At 39.2% G+C, this 25,017-nt stretch overlaps 1 protein-coding gene across 3 annotated transcripts in view; it reads right to left on the reverse strand.

Annotated features, from left to right (window-relative positions):
- The window catches only part of Lnx1 (ligand of numb-protein X 1), a 124,170-nt gene that overhangs the window by 13,472 nt on the left and 85,681 nt on the right, over positions 1 to 25,017 (reverse strand). For all 3 annotated transcript variants that reach the window (XM_021262340.2, XM_021262339.2, XM_004849714.3), the window contains 3 exons: positions 14,055 to 14,189; positions 8,633 to 8,810; positions 6,714 to 6,942 (listed from right to left, as the gene is read on the reverse strand). In XM_021262340.2, coding sequence (XP_021117999.1) covers positions 6,714 to 6,942; positions 8,633 to 8,810; positions 14,055 to 14,189 — 542 coding nt within the window. The remainder of the gene's footprint in view (positions 1 to 6,713; positions 6,943 to 8,632; positions 8,811 to 14,054; positions 14,190 to 25,017) is intronic.

The following is a 25,017-nucleotide window of genomic DNA, read 5'->3' on the forward strand; positions in this document are numbered from 1 at the left end:
GATATATAATCAAACTTTTCATATTAAAATATTTTGGGGTATGTTGTAGTTTAGAACACATGCTTAGTATGTGTGAAGCCCTGGGTGCAATTCCCAGATAGCTAGCTAATGTATTCTTAAGAAACACCATCTTCTTGGTGGATCTACCTTGTTTATTTCCTGCTTTCCACGTTCCATTGGCATCCACTGTATTCCAGGTCATATACAGTATGCCAAACTTGATTCTCTCTTATGCAGATCAAGAGGTTCAGATATCCTGTTAAAACTAAGTCATGGCAAGGAAGCAATGATTTAAATGACTTAAAATCAGGAAAAGACAGAAGTACCACTGTCTCCCCTTAAGTTTATGCTGATTTCTTGTGCTATAGATTAAAGAAATGCACTTAAAGCTAGAAAATCTACATTTTATATTTTGTATTACTGAAACATATTTGACATTTCCTTGCATGTGTTTCTATTACATCAATCTTAGATGACAATTGAGCTTTAGTAGTTTAAAATGATTGAGCTAGTGCCTAAGAACATGCTTGTTATTCTTTAATAATTTCATCAGATGAATAAACTAGAAATTATTACTTTATAAAATAAAATACAACTAGATATCCTAATAGTTGCATGGGAGACATTCCAAACTAAACCCAAAGTAATAACCATGAAGATAGGTGCTGCTACAAGGTTATGGGCTCTGGCTTCTCCTGTCAAGTCTGAGTCCCCATTAAGCATCCTCAAGTCCCTTTGCTTTCTGCCTCTCCTGTCCCTGCCTACTTGTCTGGCATCTCTCCACTCATGCACAGGTTCTAGACACACAGTCCTTTTTTGCTATTCCTGGACTATGCCAAATTTGTTTCTACCTTAAAACTTGTGTTAGCTGATTTCATTTCCTGTAATACTCTGCCATACTTCACATAGCTGGCTATCTGCTATTCAGGTCATGGACTAAATGTCTTCTCTTTAGAGGTCTTTATTTTGTAAAAATTAATTTTATTGGTACATTTTAGGTGTTCAATATAATGACATTCATCATTGGAAATTTGTATCTATATGTAACCTATCTTGGTTCTTATTTTTTCCCCATTTCCCTGCCTTCCCTTCAACCCCTCTACCCCTCCCTATTTACAAAGACTTTGTTTCCATTTTTCCATTTTCTCATATTAATTCCATTCCCTTCTATCCATTCCCCTCCCCTCCCCCTTCCCCTTCCCCTTTGCCCCTTTTCTTCCTATTTCACATTATCAATTATACATTTTAATCCTTATTTACACTTTCAGTTTCTCACACCAGAGAAACTATTTGGTATTTACACATGTGTGTCCTGTTTATTTCACTCAATGTGCATCCATTTAGCTATAAATGTCTCTAATTTCTCACTCTTTATGGCTGAGCAGTACTCTATTTTATAAAAAAAAACATTTTCTTTATCCAGTTAGAGGTCTTTCTTAATCGCCTAGACAAAAATTGGCATCCAGTCCAGATGGAATCAGAAATCTGTTGGAATGGGGCACTAAGAAAATGATCTGGAAGGATGTGAGGTGCTGATCAGAGTGGAATGCTTTAAAATGAGGTTTGGGTGGAGTAATTATTGATAATGATAGAGATTGGTCCATGATGAAGGGAAATACTACAAAAAATAAAGCAAGAGAAGGACCATAATATGTTCATTGTCTGAATCCATCATCTGGTCTTTGGTGATATTGATGAGTCGAGTTTCATGGGAACCATGAAGAGGGGTGAAAAGTTAGAATTATTGAGTTAAGGAGCGAATGAAAAAATGGATATAGCAAGCATTAGTCACTTTTCAACAAGTTCCTGGCTAGAAGATAAAGCTGGAGGACTGAGAGAAGCTTAAAATTGTTTAACATGGGGGTACTTGAACATATTAGATTGGTGAGAAAATAAAACTGAGAGGGAGACATGAAGACCACAGAAGGAAGAGAGATGATCTCTGAGAAGGTGGAGAAGGAAGAAATTAGAACATCACTGTTATGAGAAGGGTTCCTCTTTCATGGTTCCAGGAGGGAAAGAGAAAGACTGGGTATGGAATCAGATAAAGCAACAAATATGAAGACAAGAAATTAAGTGAGATGTAATCCAAGAGATTTTAGTTTGTGAAGTAGAACATGAATTTATCTGCTGGGAAGAAGAGGGTAGGTACAGAACATGTGGGACAGTCGTGCATCAGAGAATGAGAGAACAGGGATGATGAGAAATGCCCTAGCATACTTGGCCAGCACTTTTCCCCCCATAAAGGTGATGATCATGAATTTAAAGGGTATAAATTATTTGATTTTCACCAGCAGGGTCCTGAGAACCAGGTTTGGGACATCAAGGCAGCCACAACAGCACAACCAGATACTCATGAAGGAGACCTTCCAGAACTGCTTCAGAAAGTGGCAAGAATCATGGGACAAGTGTGTTAGAAGTGAACAGATATATTTTTAGGGAGATTAGTAGCAATTTCTCTTTTTCTAGAATAAAATTTTTCAAATTTAAACATTGACCATATTACTTGATCATTCCTCATAAGTACATTGGGGGTAGGTGTTACAGAAATACTTTTAAAATACTTGCTCTTAAAATGATTTGGCCATGATTTGGTTTTTGATTGACTATGACTTACTAATAGTCATACAGAGATGGTAATAGGGGAAATGACAAGAAATTTGATGCCTAAGCAGTAAGAATGACAAAAGCTGAACACATGGTAGCTATATGAAACACTCAGTGAATGACAGAAGTCTGTCTTAAACTCCATAATTTGCTTAATGATAGAGAAAAAAATGAAATTATTAAAGATAAATATAGGTTTACCATCTTCTTGGGATGCTCCCCAAACTTATATACAGTGAGTGAACTCTTAAGACTCCAGAACAAGACTTTCTGGCTCAAATTTCAGCTCTGCCTGTTAACTAGCCATGTAACTTTGGATAAGTTACTTAATCACTCTGAACTTTAGTTTATAATATTTACTGTTGGGATACTATTAGTACCTAAATCAAAGAATCAACGTGAATTTTAAATGAGTGAAACATGTAAAGAACAAGTGAAGTTCTTAGATGACTGGCTGGCACATAGAAAGAGCTATAAAGCGTTAGCTGCTTGCTATGCTATTACTGTCACTACTGTCATTACTCCACAGTAAAGTGGACCTGATAGTGTCCCTCTCTTATAGTTAAAGTGTGAAATTATTTTGGCTTAGATATCTGCTTCCTTGCAATTCAATATAAACAGTCCTGATTATGTTTTCAGACTTCCGGGAGAGTATACAGTTAAATTTTTAGGCAAGAAGAGAAATGAGGTCATGTGTATTTCTATCATACTAATCTAGGTGACGGCATGTTTTGAAAGTCTTCCAGATGTGAAATGTGAGCCCTGCAAGCCAACAAACAGTTGAGCAGAATCACATTCTAATTGAATGGCAGGTGATAATTTGTATAGCTGGAAGATGATGTCTGGAGCGCTCCCTAGGGGTCACCCTGGCACACAATCCACTATTGACAAGTGCAGTATTGATCATGCACATTTAACTTGACCTTCACTTTTACTCTCTCTGCCACTGCCAGTGTCTGACACCCACTGGTTAGAACAGGCACTCCAGCAGAGTTTGCAAAGGCTGCCCTCTTCACATATATTCTTTCTGTGTATAGTACTGCACTGCAGGACATGATTGCTATGGGCATCCTGACATGCTATATCATTTACTTCATTGCTAGAGAACCTTACCTAATTGATTGGATCACATTAGGACAAACAGATTTCCTCAAAAATCTGATAAATTGAAAGGAGAAAGTGTAGATTTATAACTTGGAGGGGTATTTCTTTATGTGTTCCTTAAATGTATTTGTGGTCTAAATCTTTTAACATTTTAGGTAGTTACTTTGGCTGAGGTATGATGAATAGGATGAAATTCCTCACAGCATCATTCATATCAAGTGGCTAGAGACATTTAAGCCAGTGGTACTACATCAGTGAAGGAGAAACCAGGGTCCCTGGGGTTTTTGGAAGTCAGGATTGGAGACACAGATGGATTCCCTGACCCATGAAAACTAAAGCAGGATTATGACTGAAAACTTACATCCTGAGACCGAGGGCCTAAGATAGCAGCATGATTGAGTAGTAAGGGCTTCTAAAAAATGCCAGGGCACACATACTTATAGTTTCAAAATGGCAGACTGAAAACTGTATTTTCCCTTCTGCTACTACAAAAGCAACTAGGAAACCTGGAAACAGAAATGCGAACTCCACTGTAATCAAAATGAAGTCACCATGTATGAGGGAGAGTGTCAAGCAAGGCACTAGAGCCCTGGGCCTGAGGTGAATGGCCACTCTGATGGAACACCAGAAATAGGTAGGCTGGCTCTCCACAGAGAAGAGAGCCATGTGTGAAACAATGTACTGTAATTTATTTAACCAGTTCCAAATGACAATGGACACTACAGTGTTGCAATGTCTATCATGATACCCAAGATACAGTTTTAGATTTTTTTAAAAAAAATGTGTGGTGCATAAGCATATGTTGCTACCATTGTGGTTGTGTGTGTACATGTGTACATAGGCCAGGGGTCAGCAAACTATAGCCCAGTTCAACATCTGTTTTGTTCATGAGGTTTTACTGGAACACAGACTTATTCATTTATGGACTATTTGTGGCTGCTCGTACACTACTACAGCAGAAGTGAGTAGCTGCAAAGAGACCATATAGTCCTCTAAGACTAAACTCTCTGGCCCTCTTCAGAAAATCTCTGCCAGCCTCTGATACAGCCCCCCCCCCCGCCCCGGAAAAGTACACGAGAAATTGGTAACACTGATCATCTCTGTTGAGTGGATCGAGGGGACAAAGGTAGGTGGGAGAATTACTTTCCATTGTCTATGCTCTAGTACCGTCTGAGTTTTGTACTATGTTTACTACTGCAGGCAGAGAGGGAATGAAGGAAAGAATCACCAGGTTTCTGGAATTCAGTGTTGTCTGTACTGGCATCATATCACATTTCCCTTCTGTTCTCCTCCTAGAGAAAATGAGCATAGGGCAGATTGTACTTCTAGCAAGAGCAGTGACCTGCTGCTCCTAAGGCCTGATGACAAAAAGTAAAGGAAGGAACCAAGCCCCCTTGATGTAGCTAGAGTGAAGAGCATTGCACATTGCCCTCCCTTACATGAATGAATGAGGAGGAACTTTGATTACAGTGAGCCCTTGACTTATGAACTCAATTCATTCCTGAGGGCTGGTTGTAACTCAAGTTGGTCAATTGAAGGCTCAGACTCCTCTACACAGCCTGCAAAGTCTCTCTCCTGGATACAGGCAGATCTCAGTGAGCTTAGAGAGACATTGGCCCAGGATTTCTCAATTAACCCCACACAGGAAAAGATGTTGTAATGTTCCTTCCAGAACTCTTTAAGGGTTAAATCTGCATCTGTTACCATCTGGAAGCATAAGTGACTAGCAGTTGGGTCAAAACTCTAGATTTTGGTCATAAATTAAAACTAAAATTCCAAGTTACAACCCAAGTTGTTTGTATGTCAGGCTGGTCGTAACTCAAGGACCCATTGTATAAGACAAGAGAGCTTTCAAGCAAAATTTTTAAAAATATTGAAGTATTTTTCATATTATATGACATTCTAAGATACCAGTTTCAGAAAAAAAAACCACTTTAAAATAAAATTTTATTTAAAGTAACACTGTTCTTCCACTCAAGCACAGTTCTAAACTGTTTCAAGACTTTTAAACACCTCAATGAACAGTTTTCAACTAAGGATTTTTTAAAATATACTACTTTTAAAAATAATTTTTATCCAGTGAAGGCCCAACAATGAATCTAGGTCATTTTGTGTTTGAGGTGGGGATTTTTTTTTTAATTAAAAAAAATGAAAGAGACCTATCTCCACACTCAAGAAAAATGTTCTAAATCCAAACAACTTGCTTTTACTCATCTAATTCTATGTCAGTATATCATACTCGGCAGTTGCAATATTTAACATTTAAGTCACTGAAGATCAATAAGGTAATCATCTGAAGGCCATCTGATGCAGGTGAGCAAACACCAATTTATCTGTCCTTTTAATATTTAATTTTTATACATTTCCATTTAGAGGGGCTGTCTCTAAATCCTCCCCTGAAGTCATTATGTAAGATAATTTAATACTGCACCTAAAGTTCCAGTTATACCTCACTAAAATGACTACCTAGCTTCTTCCAAAAGAATGTTCCAGGAACAGGCACTAATGACAGATGATCTGAGATACATCCCTAACCTCTGGGCAAAGGCAAAGTGTTGTGTGTACTTCTTTATGTAGAGCCATAGCCAACCCACAGCTGCAGAGGTAAAGTCATAGTCACCTTCTTGCAAGTTCCCCAGTCAGCCACTAGCAGACTAAGCAAAGGTGAAACTTCCTCTGGGAGGTGCAGCTCAGCTCCTGAGTGCTGGATCTCTGGCCCCCACCCTTCAGCTGAGCTTCTTGCTTCATGAACAATGTATACAGCTGTACAAGATAGTTTTGTAAACTCCTTAATGTGAATGCCTAACAGTATTTCCACAACCAGGTTCTCATTCCTGCCCTAGGATTTTTATATGTATTTTCATTTACCAAGGGGAAGAAAAACTGAGTCTCATTAAGATGCTAGTGTCATTAACAAGCCCAAGAGAGGGGAAAGTGGTTTACGAAAAGTAATTATCTCCTCCCACACCCCACAGGGACATTTCATGTAGGTTGAGACTCACCTTCTTAATTCTAGCCACATGACCCAGGTTGGGGACCAGTTGTTAGGAGGGGTCATATTGTCCTTGGAGTGCAGGGCTGCTGCACTGCTGCAGTCTTCCTGGGGCTCGTGTTCTCTAGCTTCCAAGGCTTTCAGTACCACCAAGGAGGACTTGCTTTTCAACAAAGCAACTGCCTCACTCCGGCTGAGCCCTGTGAGTTCAACTCCATTCACATTCAACAAAATGTCACCTGGTGATCAGAGAAGCAGAGCCATCCTTAGTGAGTATGAACAGGAACTGCTGTTTAAAGTGCAACAGGGCAGGGACCAACTGGGAGGTGGGGATGTGAAGAGGGCAAGGTGCACACCACTATCCCCTGTCACTGACATGAGGCTGACTTCTCACATAGCAAATGGCAAACAGTGTGAGCATTCCTAGGTGCTCCCAAGTCTCATTTGGGGTTTTCTAAAGCATACCTACTGGTGTTTGGCTCTTACCTTAAAAAACAATCATGACAAAAGAGCCTTGTTCACTACATAAAAGCTTTTCCACTCTTTATTTCCTACTTTTAGCACAAAGGAGGCACACTTGGCAAAAGCATTTGCACAGAACCTGGCATGTTACTAAGCACCCAATAAATACAGATTGAAGATTGAAGAAGAAACTACCTGTGCAGGTATCTAGCAGGAGTCTAAAGTAGTTAAGAGAAATGAGCCTGGACCTGCGCTCTCAAATTGCTGCAAAGAAGCTGTTCACTGCATTTCTATTCTATGCACAGCTACTGTTAGTTAAGCACCTACAACGGACAGGAGTGTTTCCATACATTATATGCTGCAATCCTCTAGCTCACATTCTCTTAAGTCACTTCTTGTTGTAACTCATCATTCTCTACACAGACACTTATGGAAAAGCAAGAGAAATTAAAATACATACCTCCCTACCCTCATTTTCTATTCTCTTATCTCCTTCCTGTTTTCCTGCCTCCTTTGCACATTATCTTTTTCACAGAGGATAACAATATGAGGAGAGAAAAGAGTAAAAAGAACAGCCTGGACTCCTTGCTGACTTAAAAAAGAAGCATCCTTTGGCTGGCTGGCTATATCCCTTATACCCTATCCCCCTGTAGTTCATTAGGCCGGGCAAGGGTACTTTAGAGAATAAATATATGTGTGTATATATATATATATGTGTGTGTGTATATATATATATATATATATATATATATATATACACACACACACATATCATATGTTTAAATTGGTATATTTTGTGACACATAATAATTATAGTCATCTTGGGAAATTGGCACATATACATATTCTATCTCTTTAACCATAGTCTTTAAAAGACATGATTTCTCATCCACTTAAGCTATACTTTCATATATGCTGATACTATTGAGGAAACATATTTCTAGAGGTAAATTGGATACCACCTTCCTTCACTTAAGATAGCCCAGAAAATGTATGATTAAAAGAATAAAACACTTTTTACCAATGGTAAAGTACCTAGCATGGTATTTTACTTAAACTGAATCAAAATCTACCAAATATTTTTTTCCTATCCAACCCACAAAATGTAACAGCTTATGAATTAATTTAATTACTGGGTCAATCCAGCAAAGAACCAGTTAAAATGAGTGGAACCAAATTATGCCATAGAGACAACTTGCTCATAACTATAGCAGCTCCCTACTGATTCCTGGGGAAGTTTGAAGGTTCTAGCTTTATTACCAGGCAAGCTAACTCACATCATCCCACATCAACAAAGCTGGTCTATCAACTATATTCAAACTAATCATGGTCAGTGGGTAACACATGTCCTGGCTAGATCACTCTCATATTCTCTTGTTAATTCTGGGAACAGTTACCTACACCAACACCCTCCTAATTCTTCTTAATACTCTGTCACTCCAGTGCCTTAATTCTTTTTCTTTTTACCTGTTTTTATTCTTCCATCTCTGCTTATGACTCCTCCAGGTTCAACGCTGATGACATAGATAGGCAAGTCCCATTCCCTATGTGAGGCTCCCCCTGCAACGGTCATGCCAAGAGATTCGTTGGGGTCTTTTCGGACACTTACCACCTTCTCATGACAGGCAGGTGCAGGATGGAAGGGCTGAAGACAAAACACATGGCACATGTATTCACAATTGGATTGTTTACATGAAAAATGATCAACGTTGCAAAAATTGTCCAAATTGCATCATGTAGTGGTCTTTGGTCTCATAGAGAACTCTACACAGAACCATCATTTTGTACCTTTCCCCAAAATAGAGTTACATTGTCCCAAATTCCAAGGCCAACTTGGACAAAGTTTATATTTCAAAAGGAAATAGTGAAAACAGAGGGAGTAATAGGTTGGAGACCATGGGAAAAATCTGAAGCATACAAAGTGAACTGTTTCCAAAATTTCTCACGTGAGTCTTCTATTCTTTATTTTTGGTAACACTGATCAAACTCGGGACCTTGCACTGGCAAGGCAGGCTGCAGAACTACTGAGCTAAATCCCCGGCTGGCCTGAGTCTTCTATTCTTGATGGTAGTAAGTTAACATTTCAAAAACCTCTTATCTTTCATGAATATCAGGAATTTTTCCAAAGTTAAAAAAGTGCCCCTATTTTACAATGCAGAACTTTCTTTCACACTTCCTCAGGCTTATCAAACAGACTTACCTTTGCTAAACAAAGAGATGTTTACCTGAGGGCCGAGGGGCTCAATACAATGACTGTAATACCTCAAATAAGAAAGGAATATGTCCATGTGTCCTGTGTCTCTGATGGCCTCTTGCTTTCAGACCCACCAGAGGGAGATCCATGCTGGTGATGGAAGATTCAAGCCCTCTGTAAATCCTTTACGCCCCATTTTGTCCAACTTGGGGAGGAAGAAAGTGTGGCAGAGGCAATCTTTTCCGCCTGCTACTTACTTTGTAGACCTCAAAATATTCCCTAATGCTTAATGATAACATGTAATGAAACAGTTCATGCTTATTTAAAAATATAATAGGGAGCCAGTATTTATCACTGAAGTTACACAAAATGTTTTAAAAAATATTTCCTTTGTTATATAAGAAAATGGAAAGACTTCCCTTGCTCCTGGGTAGGAAGAACCAATATAATGAAAATGGCCATACTTCCAAAATGACTATGTAGATTTACTGCAATCTCGATTGAAATTCCAATAATATACTTCACAGAACTAGAGAAAACAATCCAAAGATTCATTTGGAACCAGAAGAGACCTAGAATAGCAAAAGCAATTCTAGCCAACAGAGACATGGGAGGGGGTATCACAATCCCCAACTTGAAACTATACTACAAAGCTACTGTGATAAAAACAGCATGGTGCTGGCAAAAGAACAGACCTGAGGACCAGTGGAATAGATTAGAAGATGCAGAAACAACTCCAGACATACTCAGCCACGTCATCTTTGACAAAGGAGCCAACCACCCTCACTGGGGGAAAGATACCCTATTTAATAAATGGTTTTGGAAAAACTGTATTTCAACCTGCCAAAGATTAAAACTAGACCCATACCTATCACCATGCACTAAATTAAGATCAAAGTGGATTAAAGATCTAAATATTAAAACACAAACACTAAACTTGCTGGAAGATAAGTTAGGTAGAACTCTTGAAGACATTGGCATAGGAAAAGACTTTATGATCAAAACCTCAGTAGCATGGGAACTAGCACAAAGAATCAACAACTGGGATCTCATCTTATTAAAAAGCTCCTGTACTGCAAAAGAAACCACCAACAGAGCTAAAAGACAATCTACAATGTGGGAAAAAAAATTTAGCAGCTCTACCTCAGACAAAGGATTACTATCTAGAATATATAAAGAACTGAAAAAAATCAGACCCCCCCCCCAAATTCAAAGACCCAATTCAAAAATGGGCATCTGAAATGAACAGACATTTCTCAGACAAGGAAGTAAAAGCATCAAATAAATATATGAAAAAATGTTCAACATCACTGGTCATTCGAGAGATACAGATGAAAACAACACTGAGATTCCACCTCACCACAGAAAGAATGGCTGCTATCAAGAAATCAACCAATAACAAATGCTGGTGGGGGTGTGGAGAGAAAGGAACCCTTCTCCATTGTTGCTGGGAGTGCAGACTGGTGCAACCACTGTGGAAGTCAGTATGGAGATACCTCAAAGAACTAGGACTAGAGGTCCCATTTGACCCAGCTATTCCCCTGCTGGGTATCTTCCCAAAAGAATTAAAAGAATCATACCACAGCGATATATGTGCACCCATGTTTATAGTGGCAGTTTGTAATAGCTAAAGCTTGGAAACAGCCCAAGTGCCCATCAACTGGAAACTGGATAAAGAAGATGTGGTTTCTTTTTTATAAAATGGAGTACTACTCAGCCATAGAGAACGAGAAACTAGAGTCATTTATAGCTAAATGATGCATATTGAGGCCATACTCTTTTTAAAAAATTCTTTTATTGGTACATTTTAGGTATACAGTATGTGTACATTTATCATTGGGTGCTTGTACCTGTACATGATGTATCGCAGTTCTTATTTTCTCCCCCATTACCTGTGCGCCCTTCACCCCTCCACCCTTCCCTATTTACATAGATTTTGTTTCCATTTTTTTATTTTCTCATAATTTTTCCTTTCCCTTCTTCCCTTTTCCCTTCCCCTTCCACTACCCCTATACCTTTGGACCTTTTTTCCTATTTCAAATTATCAATTATTCATTTTAATAATTATTTACACTTTCAGTTTCTCACACTAGAGAAACTGTTCAGTATTTACACATGTGTGTCCTATTTATTTCACTTAAGAGCATGGCCTCAATATGCATCCATTTAGCTATAAATGTCTCTAGTTTCTCATTCTTTATGGCTGAGTAGTACTCCATTTTATAAAAAAACCACATCTTCTTTATCCAGTTTTCAGTTGATGGGCACTTGGGCTGTTTCCAAGCTTTAGCTATTACAAATTGTGTTGAGGCAATACTCTTAAATGAAATAAATGGACACACATGTGTAAATACCGAATAGTTTCTCTAGTATGAGAAACTGAAAGTGTAAATAAGGGTTAAAATGATTAAAATGAATAATTGATAATTTGAAATAGGAAGAAAAGTCCAAAGGGGTAGAGGTGATGGGAGGAGAAGGGGAAAGGAAAGAAGGGAAAGGAAAAATTATGAGAAAAGAAAAAAAAAGTGGAAATGAAATCTATGTAAATAGGGAAGGGTGGAGGGGCAAAGGGCACACAGGTAATGAGGAAAAAAATTAGAACTAAGATACATCATGTACAGGTACAAGCACCCAATGATAAATGTAAATGTATTGTATACCTAAAATGTACCACTAAAAGAACTTAAGAATAAAAAAAAAATGTTTCATTTGGATTTTTGAAATAGAACATGTCAGACATCTAACAAAGTATTACGGGTAATATCATGACCTACCCATGTACCTTGCCAGTTGACATCAGAAATAAAAGTTCTAAGAATGATTAAAACACTTCTATGCCTTCTCTCTGGCAACTTTCTCTTTCCTCTCCCACAGAGGTAACCACTCACCTAAACATGGAGCCTATTATTTCTTCACTTTTCAACTGACAAAAGCTTTTCTATCTGACAAATCCTGACTTGCCTTCTTCCATATTTCTTTGAATCATTTAAACTATTTTCAAAATGCCACATTGTTTCCTAAATCAAACAAAACTTTGAAAACTAAACCATCAAACAACTATATATGTTACTTTACTTTAAATATGCCATTTTTTAAAAATAAGGGCATTTCAGGAGGCAGCTAGAACCATATGACCTGGGAGTGTAACTTAGTGCTAGAGTACTGGCATAGCATGTGTGAGGCTCTAGGTTTTATCCCTAGCATCACAAAAAATAATAAAATAAAATGAAATCACATGGTGGCAGATGGAAGTATAAATGAAAAGAATTACAGCTTCCCAGCAGGCCAGTGTTTGTTTCCAGGAATTCAGGCACAGGGGGTTACACAAAAAATGTGATCAGAACCTCCTGGCCTTTCCATGACTCACCACGGGTAGGTGGAAGGAATTAAAAACCAGCGTGGTGGAGGCCTCACTTCAAAAAGTTTAATGAACTAGCATATAACAGCCTATGTCATTCTACTAAGATGAATTAGATAAAAACAGTAAGGTAATACACTAGTTTTTAATTAATAAAGACTGTCAGCTTAAACATTGTAGTGGTATTTATTAGCAAGAAGACATCAGGAAGTCTTATCTAGAAAATATTTTAGCAGTACTTGGTCTGTCTAGGTTCCTTATTACAAATAAACATGGAATTCATGGACTTATGGGGCATAGCTGGCTGGAGGGTGAGGAGGAGGGTGTAATATTGTAGAATCTAATTAACAGAGTATAAAGCAGTGATATTTCAAAATTAAAATTTTGAGAATTGTTTCTGCACACATTACTCAAAAACTAAACTTGTGGCCTAACGTGGAAGGAAAGGAGCATTCCCTATTCTCCACTGCAAGAAAAATGGGATACCTATAAGATTTTTTTTTTTAATTTACAAGCGATGTAATGAAATCAGATACCAGGGGAAATGACTGATGGAAGCTTATTGTTGTCATGCTAAGATACCAAGCCAAGGCTACTGGACTCTGAATTTGGACTAACTGAGGTTGGTGTTGTGTAGACACAGCAAATGAAGAGGTTAAGGCACTGTCTCTAATAGAGGCTACATATAGCAGTACAAATTAGGCTGAGTTACCACTTTTGAAGAGAGGCTGCAAACAGGTGGCCTAAAGGTTGGATTCTACCCACACATGTGTTCTCTTTGACCCAGTGCTTAAAATTTTTTCTGGATTTGAATCCCTTAAGACAACATGTGCTCTCTGGCTTGTCCCAATTCCCACCACTCCCTAGTGTCCCATGAATTTCAAGGGTTTATATCATCTTCCTAGGCTCTTCTATAAACACAAACATATTAAAGGTAGTGAGGGAATCATTATTTTAATTTCCAGGCAAACTGGGAAACTAAAAAAACCAGAAACCAAGCAACCCCCTTGTTTCATTTCAAAGTGAATGGAAAACAATCCTTGAACAGAATTTCTTGGAAAAACATAACATGTATTTGGCTAGAAATTAGGTCCCCATATAAGATCTGCAAGATCAGGTTTCAAAAACTCTCCCAGCACCTCCCTAGCATCTACTCGGATGGGAGACACCTGTTATCTCACTAAGTCTGAAGACGGGACTTGAGCCTTTTAGTTTTGTAAGTCAAATACTGTTTCTGTAAGTGACAAAGCCCACAGATGACAATATGTTAAAATCTGGATACTTCCCAAGAAATTGCTCCTTGCAGGAACAGCAGACATGCCCTGTCTGGGCCTTACCTTGGCAGCAATGCTCTTGTCCCCTGGACCTGGAGACTGGTTGCTGCTGGGAGTCCAGCTGATTTCTGGAAAGATGTCTAGGCTCTGCTGTGAAACTCGGCGGGACACGACGAGGTGAACATACCTTTCACTGGCCTGGGTGACAAGATACAGGCATCAATCAGCTACTCTCAGAACTTCCATGCATAGCACTCAGCTCCAGGACTTTACCAGGAGGTGACTTACATTGTTTCTAGTATTTTTTATGCCAGTTATCATCTTGTAGTTTGGCAAAAGCATGAGAGATATTTCCTTTAACCCTAAGACAGATAGTAAATATCATACAAATCTTGGAAGAGACACCATCAGATATTGCCAATTTATGTTTAATGGAGGGCTTCACTGGATATAGGTCCCATCTGAAGGCCTTTGTGGTTGGAATAAGGTGCCCACCATACATGAGGAATCCAGAACAAAATTCTAAGATCAAAGGTAGACAGTAAAGAAAAGAAAGGAAGGGAAAAGTCCTGTGTCTGACAATCTGAAACTTCCATACAGTGGAAAGTTTGAACTCTTTAAAACAGGGATGACTTGTTAGGTTTTAACATAGCCCTATTAAAGTTCATTGTCTTGATCCTTTACTTGTATGTAACTACAACTAAAACTGCCTACTAGTACTCTCTGCTATGTGTATTACTACTTGAGGAGAACATTGAGAATAGCATGTATATTGCTTGTTGGTAAGGTCCCTACCACACAATAAATTTATAAATAGGCTCTGTGCCACCAGTCAGTTTCATGTACATCTGACAGTGAGGGTCATTATTCCAGACTTGTTGACCTCTGAGATTTCAGATCTGCAGAGTAGAGTACACGTTCCCCAAAGCTCCCTGATGGCCCAAACTGAGGTGGCCAACTGACCTCCCCTACCACCTTAGTAAAAGTTGATAACGGAAGGGGTGTGGCTAGGTTCAATCAGAAAGCTTCACAAGAAAGACTAGGTTTGGGGACAAGGAAAACAGAGAATAGAGAAATAAGATCTAGTGGTTCCTCTCTTCATCCCATCCTTTGACCACTCACCACCACAGCCGAGATCGACACTGAAATGCCTGCCTCCTGCCTTTACAGGTATGGTTATGGAAAGGTCAGGCCACCAAGGGCAGGCATGGAAAGTACTTTTTCTTCATTAGCTCAGATAATAGGACTTGAAGTGTTTACTTTCTACTTGCCAGGGTCTGAATGTTCATATCCTCTCTCAAAATCCACATTTTGAAATCACAATCCCAAAGTGATAGTATTGACAGGATGGGCTTTTAGGGGATGATTAGGTCTTGAGGGCTGAGCCCAAAAGAATGGGATCGGTGTCCTTTTATTTTATTTTTTTTCTTTTTAAAAAAATTTAAATATATATATTTATTGGTACATTTTAGGTATAAAATACATTTACATTTATCATTGGGTGTTTGTACCAGAACATGATGCACCTTAGTTCTTATTTTTTCTCCCATTACCTGTGCACCCTTCTCAGTGTCCTTTTAGAAGATGCCTGAAGGAGTTTGTTTGTCCTTCCACCCCATAAAATAAAGAAGATACCACCTATAAGATAGAGGCCATTCCCAGACACTGAGTCTTCCAGCATCTTGATATTCAGAACTGTGAGAAATAAATTTCTGTTGTTTTTAAGCTACCCTCTTCAGCATACTTTGTTATAGCAGCCAAAATGCACTAAAACACTGCCTCTCTCAGGTTTCTTCCTGGAGCACATAACTCACTTTCCCTCTCAGGAATGACTACCTTGTTTCTAAAACTTGAAGGAAAAAAACCTCCAAATTAGATCCCTATGGTTGTACAACACAGACAGGCCAAATCTTCATGACTTTGCATTCTTCTATTAATAAATAACTGTTTGCAAAAGGCATCAATTTACTGGTCATAAATGAGATAAATGTTTTAAGACAACTGCTAAAGAGCAATAAAGGTATTTATTGTAAATATCATCATGGCTGGCTAGCTAGGTGAGTCAATTCATTTCATAGAAGTTCAGGAAATTCTGCCAAGCAGGGCCCAGAAAGAAAGTCTGAGTCCTTCTCCCATTTTCCATCGTGCACAGTTCAGTCATCATGCCTAGCATCTCCAGCCATTGCTCATGTGCCCTTCCTTTGGTAGTCTATCTTGCATTACCTGGTGTTTCTCATCACATATAAAGCCTGTGTCAGAACAGAACAAAAATAACAAGCCCAGGAAATAATCATGAATAATCTGACATGCAGAACTATGGTATTAAACAATTACATTCAATTCTTGGAAAATAATTTTATAATAACTATGCTTCTTTGTACTGCAAGCCTCACTTATCTTAATAAGGTTATCTTTGGGAACTCCGAAGCAAAAAATCACTAAAAGATAATCAGCAGCAGGCATTCAGGTAAAAAATTTCAATCACTGAGCCTGAATTTGCTTTTATCTTTGGGTAAACTGCTGTTTTGAAGGCTCTCAACTGCATGTTTGTCTCAAGGCCTGCATACTGTATCACATTCATCTTGGACAAGGAGCAGAGGCATGATCCAAGTACCTCATAAGAACTGAGAACATTTAAGACTTTCACATCAGGTCAACTTGCCAGGCAAAATCCAAATGGTCAAGGAGCAGCCTGCAAGAGCTATTTAATTCACATTTTTAAGCACAAATTTCTTACTGGATTTTTGAATGTTGGCTCTGGTATGAAGTTGTTGGCAGGACTACCACTTCAGTAAATAACTCTGGTATCAATTTACTTGGAAATAAATTCTCTGCAAGGCTGGATCTGTGGCTCGTACCAGCCACCTTGTAAATTGCTCACAGGGAGAGTCTATTTGATGTACACTATTTCATAGTGTTTGAAGACATAAGGTGGAAAATGGACTAATGTGTTTGTCCTGGCTCTTACTCCAGCAACAGCTGCATACAGGGTAGTGAAATAGTCTCTGTCACAGAGGCTGTCTTTCCACTGGTGTGAATGTGGAGGGGTGTGAGAAGGGAGCAAGAATGAAGGAGAGAATGATTTTTTATTTCATACCCACATCATATGGCCAGGAAAATGGGTACAGCCGACCTGGCATTTTAATGACAAATAGTGGCTGAGGGCCAGTGATAACTACAGCCAGAGCAGAGGTTGACAGAGCATCTGTACATTAAGGGATACACTTCTCAACTAGCCAAAGGTTTCACTATTCATTTGTGAAGGAGGACTGGAATTAAACCAAATGTGGTTTTGCTTCCTTTTGGATACACAGTTATGTCCTTTAAGGTTTAGTGAACTGCATCTAACTCAGGTGGATCATTGAATGTGTTTCTTGTACTAACTTTATAAACCTTCAAGTTTAGTCACCACCTTCCCTCCACAATGCTGCAGGGCATTGTTCTACACAGGAACCTGAAATGGGGGAGACTCCATATAAACTGTTGGGCATCAGATTGTCTTGCTCAAACTGGGAAGGCCATAGACACAACTTCCTTACTGCACTCTCCAGGTCCATAGAAGACCCATATTGACTGGGTGACCCTTTAATGTGGTCTGGAGTGGGATTTATAACATTAGCTGCCTAAAGAGCCAGTCTCTACCTAATGTTTCATCTATTAATTATCAGAGGCTTTAATGATCATCTCTTTACATAACAGGTTCATTCTACATTCCCCAATGGCATCTTTTCAAAAAAATCCCAGAATAAGGGAATGTGGCTTGAACTGATTTTCAATACAGACTTGTGGGGACGGGCCTTTCTATGCTGTCTGGTTGCCCCATTTTAGCTTCCTTCCAGGAGTTGTTCAATGATCATTCTCAGTTCATCTATCTTGTGCTCAAAAAGCCCCAGGGAACTCTGGAGCACTGGTCCTATTAAATTAGAAAGTCACAGATACACAAGAGATGTCAGACATCATCTCATTCAACATTTTCTCTATAGCCCATGGTTCAGTTCTTCAACATCATTGCCTTGATGTTGTCTAGCTCATGCATCAGTGCTTCAATGTCAGGGAGCTCACTGTGTCCCAAGGCGGCACATGCCAATTTTAACAGCACTAATTAGAAAGTTTATCTCTGGGTTGAATTAAACTTACTTGCTCATTGGTTGTAGTTATGACCTGTAGGTAACCCCAAATCAATTTCCAACCTTATTCCAAGATGACTCTCCTTGTCCTCCCTTAGGTCTTTTTCTTTCCAGATCAATTATTTATCTTTTATGAACTTTTTCATGTTTTCAAGTCACCTTAAACACTTTAACTCTGGCCTCACTCTAATAAAGTTGGGTGGGCATGGTTGTATAGAATTGGACCTAGATGATGAGTTCTGGTCTGCCCATCACAGTAGGGTCTTTTTCCTGATGAACCAGCTGCACAAGGAATGTCACTGATGGAATTCTCATTGCTGCTTCACACAAATAGAGAGGATTGCCTTTATGTTTTATGGGGCCAAGAACTCCACAGAGGTCTGTCTTTATCATTACTGCTTAACTGAAAGACAATAGGTTATCAGACTGCACTGTAGAACATGTTACAGCAGCACAGCCCACTGCTAAAGGTGTGTGGGATGGTGCACACACTACATGGTATACAGATGACTGGAGGCATAGATCCAAATGATAAGCCAGGAAAATACTGAAGCCATCTAGGTGTGGGGGCACACACCTGTAATCCTGGCACTTTGGGAGGCTGAGGTAGGAAGAATCCTAAGTTTGAGTCCTGCCTGGGCAATTTAGTGAGACCCTGTCTCAAAAAATAAAAAGGGGTAGGAATGAATCTCAGTGCAAAGACCCTTGGTTCAATCCCAAGTACAGCTCAAATCAATCAACTAATTTTTTTGGAAATACCAAAATCATCAGTCATCTTGTTAATTGATACACACGCTCATGAGAACAAAGTCCTTACACTGTTCTTCCTTCCAATGAGCAAAAGAACATCTGTGGGGGAAAATTTTCCTCACATTGAGCAAAAACTTGGGGGCTTCAGAAATATAACTCCAGAATAAGCTAATGCTGCAAGGTAAGTTGATATTCTTTATAAAGTGAGTTTGAGAAAGTAAATCTGGCATGTAAAGATTTGTTCACCATAGAAAAGTCAGGACTTAGCCCGGTGCATGGCCTATTATAATTCATGACCATCTTCTGCTGGGCAGGTGAGCTCCTTCAGTGAGCCAGAGCCAACAGAGTCTGGCCAACGAAAAGGGATCAGGAGGCTTTGAGGAAAAGTGGTCAAAAGACACTAGGAACTGATGAGGGTACAAAAGGAGAATCAGAGCAGTACTTTGTTTTATTTTCCCCGGTAGACTATGGCTCCATATTCACTGCTACATTCCCAGAAACATATGTCTCTGAGGTATAAAGAAATTAATGATGATGATAATACTGACCAGGGTCATACAGATGCCACCAACAAAGTCAAAATAAGCATTTTGTTCCCTTGCCCCTCAATCTGCTGATTGTCAAGAAAATAAAATGAATGCACTCCTCTGACTCAAACATCATTTATCTTATGGCATCTAGAGATGACTTTCAGGACTAAATCTGTTCCGTAATAAAAAAAAATGTATGTGAGGCTATGTGCATCAGAGAAAGGGTAGTTAAGTTTCAAGATCCCTAACATTCATAACATGGAGCTATGCATAAAAGTTGCTCTTAAAAAATTCTAAGTTGAAAAGCTGTACAGTTGGCCAAGTCACACTTTCTCAATAGGACATGATATTTGGAGCCCTATATAAAAATCATTTGGACTTTGAGAATTCAGCTCAAGGATTTACTACCATACCATGGTAAGACAATTTATTTAAGTAGGGATTGGATTCCGTATTAGCTGTGCTGGTCTGTAAAAAACACACAGACCTATTAGATCTTATTTCACTGATGGTTCTTACTGTCTCTGAGGGGACTTGAATGTTTAAATTACCCAAAAAGTTCTGCTATTTTTTCCAAGTACACAGCAAAACTATGAGCTGGAATCATGTATTTAGAACAAATGCAGGTAATATGAGTAGTACATTACTTGCTTTCTGGCTCTGTCTAAAGCCCTATCACATTCTTTTTTAAAGTTTCAAGATCCTACTTGCCAGTTTTCTTTGATAAAATAACTTCTCATTTAATCATTAACTCATCTGAGACAAAAAATTATTTATCAATATATCTTGACATACCTTTTCTTACCACCTCTACAAATGAATTTTGAATTTTTTAAGTTTCTGTGTCAAGTTTGGAGGTTGCCTTTAAAAAGTCACAAGAGAGATAGTTAAATTTGAAATTCAAAATTACTTCCTTTGTTGTTTATATTTGAACTCATAAATAAGTATGAACTCACTGATACAGAATTCTAAAACAATGAAAGCATTTCAAAAATAGGGACACCTCTCAGAATAAATACTTCTAGTGCTCACAGCTGGGTAGATAGGCACCAACCTTCTACATCCACCCAGTTAGTGAGACCTCTTTTTTTCCTTTTGCCTCAAAGCTTTGGGCCATTATTTCTTTTGTGCTATCATTTTAGGTATGCATTGGGCAGTTCCAAAAAAGCAGTCACTTACATATTTATTCCATCCAGTACTAGTGCTCAAATCATTTGAGAAATAATGGTGAAAAATCAAGCTATACTTACTAAGTTGCTAAGTGAGCCATTGCTCTGTTCTGGAGGCTTCTGTCCCCTTAAGGGTTTTCTTCTCAGGAGGCTTTGATTCTCTATCTAACACTGGAGTCTGGTTAACCCAGCTGCTGCTGAATAAGCGAGGGTTGGGGCTCAACATATGTAAAGCTGGTCCCATTTAAAACAGTTGTGGTCTCTCTGTAATAACTCTTCCCTGAAGTAATATAGAAGAAAGCAGAATGTGTGGTACTGTGGGAGAGAACATGACCAAGAGGACATGTTGTCTGGGAATTTCTTTGTAAGCAAATGTGTGATTCATGGGGTAGAAATACAAGGGCAGCATAGCCAAGGATTGAGTGGAAATCTGAGTTTCAACCTCTGAAGGGTATTTGGTTTAATCCCTCTGGCCTGGTGTGTGTTACAAGTATCACATAAATAAAATCCATTTTTCAGAAACAGCAAGAGATTGCTTAGCTGAGGTTTTTCCCAGCATTTTATTTTTTTCCAGCTAACTTTGCCCTTTTCGTTTTAGAGAAAGTTTTTTTCTGCTTATCAAGCACATTGGCTTGTTTAGTAAGCAAAAAAATCAGAAATTCTATTAGGCAAGATTTTATATTATAAATTAACTTTCTCAGGGAAAAATGTTTTTTGCTCTTGTTATTAATCTACAAAAGTAGAATGCCATATGCAATCAAAATTTTTCCACATAACATGAGTAAGAGTTTTATTTTGTTTTGTTTTTTGCTTATTTGGAATTATAGTTGCCAAAAATTAGCTCCAGAATGTGAGGTTCATGGATTGATCTGCAGGGGGCATTAAGATGCGTGACATGAAAAAAATTGACCATCCCTACAAGTCTAGTTTTTAGCAAGAAGAAAAGAATCATGCTAAGAACGTAGTTTCTTCATGAAAAAAAAAAACGAACTCTTTTGTTTTTTATGTGTGAATGTCTTCATGTGGTCTGTTTTCTGTTCTCACCTGCTAGCACATCCAGGCACAGCTACCTGTCTCATGGGTTGTATTTGTGTTCAGAGGCAGGACTATGCTTCAGGTGTGATGAGCCCAGAAGCTTTGTCAGTCTTGTTCATCACTGTGCTGCACACCTCTGGGACATAATACATCGGGGACATAAAAGTAGATAGAATGCTGGTTCTTAGTAAGTGGTTAGATAACAAATCCCTGTGAGATGGAATTAATGTGTAAAATATATTTGCACATTTATAATTTGGCTCCATTTATTAATTTGATAATATTTATAAGTAATAAATATTTATTTATTAAGTGCCTATTCTTGCCAGACATTGCAAGCACTTAAGTGCTTAGAATACAATACTTCACTGTACTATACTATACTAGAACAGCAAGTAATCATGAAATAGTGGAAGGGGAAGCAGATTAGGGGATACAAATAGTGTGTGTGTGCTCATGAGCATGTGCACTGTTTGGGTGAGACTGTCAGAGAAGGCCTTTCTGAGGAGGTGATATCTGTGGAGAGACTTGAAAGAGGTGTGAGAATGAGTCGTGCAGATATTTGGAAGAGTCTTCCTGGCAGAGGGGCAATAGAAACTTTGGCTTTGACATGGAAGATGTGTGTGGAGTAGCAAGAAGGCAGTGCAACTAAACCTGGTTAAGCAAAGGGAAAGAATAAATGCATTAGGAGAGATACTCAAAGGCCAGAGTGTGTATGGCTCTGCAAGCCACTGCAAGGATTCACAACTTGAAGTCTCTTGAGAAGGTTCAGAGGGCTGCAGGCAAAAGAGGAGGCATGGCTGGATTGATTTTGTAAGTGGTCATTCTAGCTGCTATGTGGAGAGTAGGGGGGAGATGATTGAGTGTGGATGTGAGGGGGCCAATTTAGAGGCCCCTGGGGGAAACCACACTGACATCCAGGGCACCCTGGCTCATGGAGTATATGGGGGTGGTGAGAAAGAGATGGTGAGAGAAATGTTGAAGAAAGTGAGATGGCTTTTGGCCTAAGCAGTTGGGTAAGTGGAAGTGCCATTTCTAGAGATTGAGGGGGAAGCAGGTTTGGTCACTCATGGAGTGGGGTGAAGCCAAGGGTCAGTTTGTTTGTTTGTTTATTTATTTATTTATTTGGTACTGGCGATCAAACTCGGGTCCTTGCGCTTGTGCAGCAGGTGGCGAAACCACTGAGCTAAATCCCCGGAAGAGCCAGTTTTTAGTATTAGGTTCGAGATGCCTTTTAGACACCTACAGGGCGATACCAGGTAGACACATGGATATGAAAGTGTGGAGTCAGGGGAGAAGTTGGGGCTGGGCATATGAATTCGGGAACAGAGGGCAAAAACCCAGGAAAAAAAATGCCTCTGGTAACTTTGATTTTTTTTCTTCCTGCTCTACAGGAATTGAGCTTGGGCCCTCAGGGGCAGATGAGCATCCTTGGGCTAAGAGTCGCCTTGGAATTGGTACTCCAGCAAGAGTCACAGCAGAGGGCCAAGGTGCCAGGTGTGCTTTCTACCCTAGTGGGCAGGGCAAGTCCCCTTGCACACTCAGACTCAGGGTGCCCAGGTCTAAACTGACAATACTACCATCTACCAGTTGCTCTTGAAAGGCAGAGATGAGTCATTACATACAACAGTGAAAAGAGTTGCCAACCCCTCCATGGCCAGATCCAAGGGTAGGGTAAAAGGATTTGCACTAGAAGACTGAGTCTTGAGGCCAGGCTGTGCAACAACACAGGGCTCAGTCAGTTCCTGCTATGGATTGTCTATTCCTGAAGTTCTGATTCCTCAGTCACTAAAATGAAGCTGCCATGATATGCTAGGTGATGGAATGACTCCTAAAACAAGGCTTCTAATCTTGCTCATCTCCTATTACCTTCCGACTCCCTTTTGAGAGCTCTTTCTAGATCATGTCACTTTCTTTCCTATTCCATGGCCACGGAGGTAATCTTTAGCCTGGTTCACAGTTCTCTCTGTGATCTGGCCTGTGCCTCTCACTCCTGCTTATCTGCTGGTGCTTTTGTACATGTATGTCATGCTCCAAGTGTTAACTATTTTCTCTGAAGGCTATCAGGGAAATGTTATTTTGTGTTATACTTCCTTAGAATGACCCTTGCTGGATGTCCACATAGAGAACTTCTGCATATTTCTTAAAGCCCCATTTCAAGATCTCCCTCCACTGAGAAGGATTCATAAGTTCAATCCAAGCAAAGACCTCTCCTGCATCTGCATTAACACCCTACTGAGTTTCTCCATTGCACAACTATCATCTCACATGGTAGTCATTTTGGGAAAGTTCATCTTCCCTGTTAGATTGTGAGCTCCTTTGGGAAAGCAATCTAAGGGGTTATCCCTGTACTGTGTGCCTAACGCAGGGCCAGGTAAGAAGTGGAAACTTAATGCATTTTCTAAATTCAGAGAACGAGTGGGTTAGAACCCAAATGATCAGAATAATGTCGGTCCTTCTAAGAATAAAGCCAATAGTTCATGAAATGTTACTGAGACACCAAGAAAATTATGAGTGAAAAAACCAATCATAAAAGTTTATGTACTGTATAATTCCACCTACATAACATTTTTGAAATTCAAAATTATAGAAATGGAGCACAAAAGACTGGTTGATAAGGGTTGAGAAGGAGGTAGGCAACAGGGAAGTGGGTGTGGCTATAAAAGAACCACTTTTATAACAGTCTTTGTAATGCTGAATGTATTCTGTATCTTAACTGGGTCAGAGTCAAGAGCTTGGTTGTGATACTGTACCATGGTTTTGCAAGATACTAAAATGGGGGAGGACAGAATGATGGGTCCAAGGGATTTCTCTGGATTATTTTAATTCATAATTATCTCAAAATAAAAAGTTAATTGAAAAGAAAAAAGAAGAAAATTTCACAGTGACCTAGCCAAAGTCAGGAAGATTAATGCTAGAGGGCTCAATGACATTACATTGGTCAGAAAAGTGTATTAGTTTGAAGTACCATCAGGCTACTATGGACTCTATTTTCCCAAATAATCAAGAATTTGTGTACCTCTCTTATTAGGGGACTCTGACTTCATACTTGGGTTTCCATGAGCTTTCCAAGTTACCTGGTCTTAGCCATGGAGATCAGACTTAGCTTTGGCCATCCCTATTGTGGTCTCCATCCATAAGATCCCTGGAGGGTGCATGGCATGGCTTCTTGTGGAAGTTAATACAACTGGCTATCTTGGATGTGTCTAGAATCTACCTGAAAATCCCCTGGGTCTATGTCTAATACACTAACATAACTCTACTGAGCTTTAGTGATCTTAATCTTGTGAGACTATAGTACACAACAAAATGTGTTTATTCATAGTCAGAATGGCTGGCTGGCAACACAGAAGGAATACCCATGACCTTGAGATACATCATTGTTATTTGGGGAGAAGCTTCGAAACACTGGCCT

This window comes from Heterocephalus glaber, unplaced genomic scaffold, assembly GCF_053883595.1.
Source record: "Heterocephalus glaber isolate CG9 unplaced genomic scaffold, H.glaber_assembly_v1.0 deba00001509, whole genome shotgun sequence".
Lineage (NCBI taxonomy): Eukaryota > Metazoa > Chordata > Mammalia > Rodentia > Bathyergidae > Heterocephalus > Heterocephalus glaber.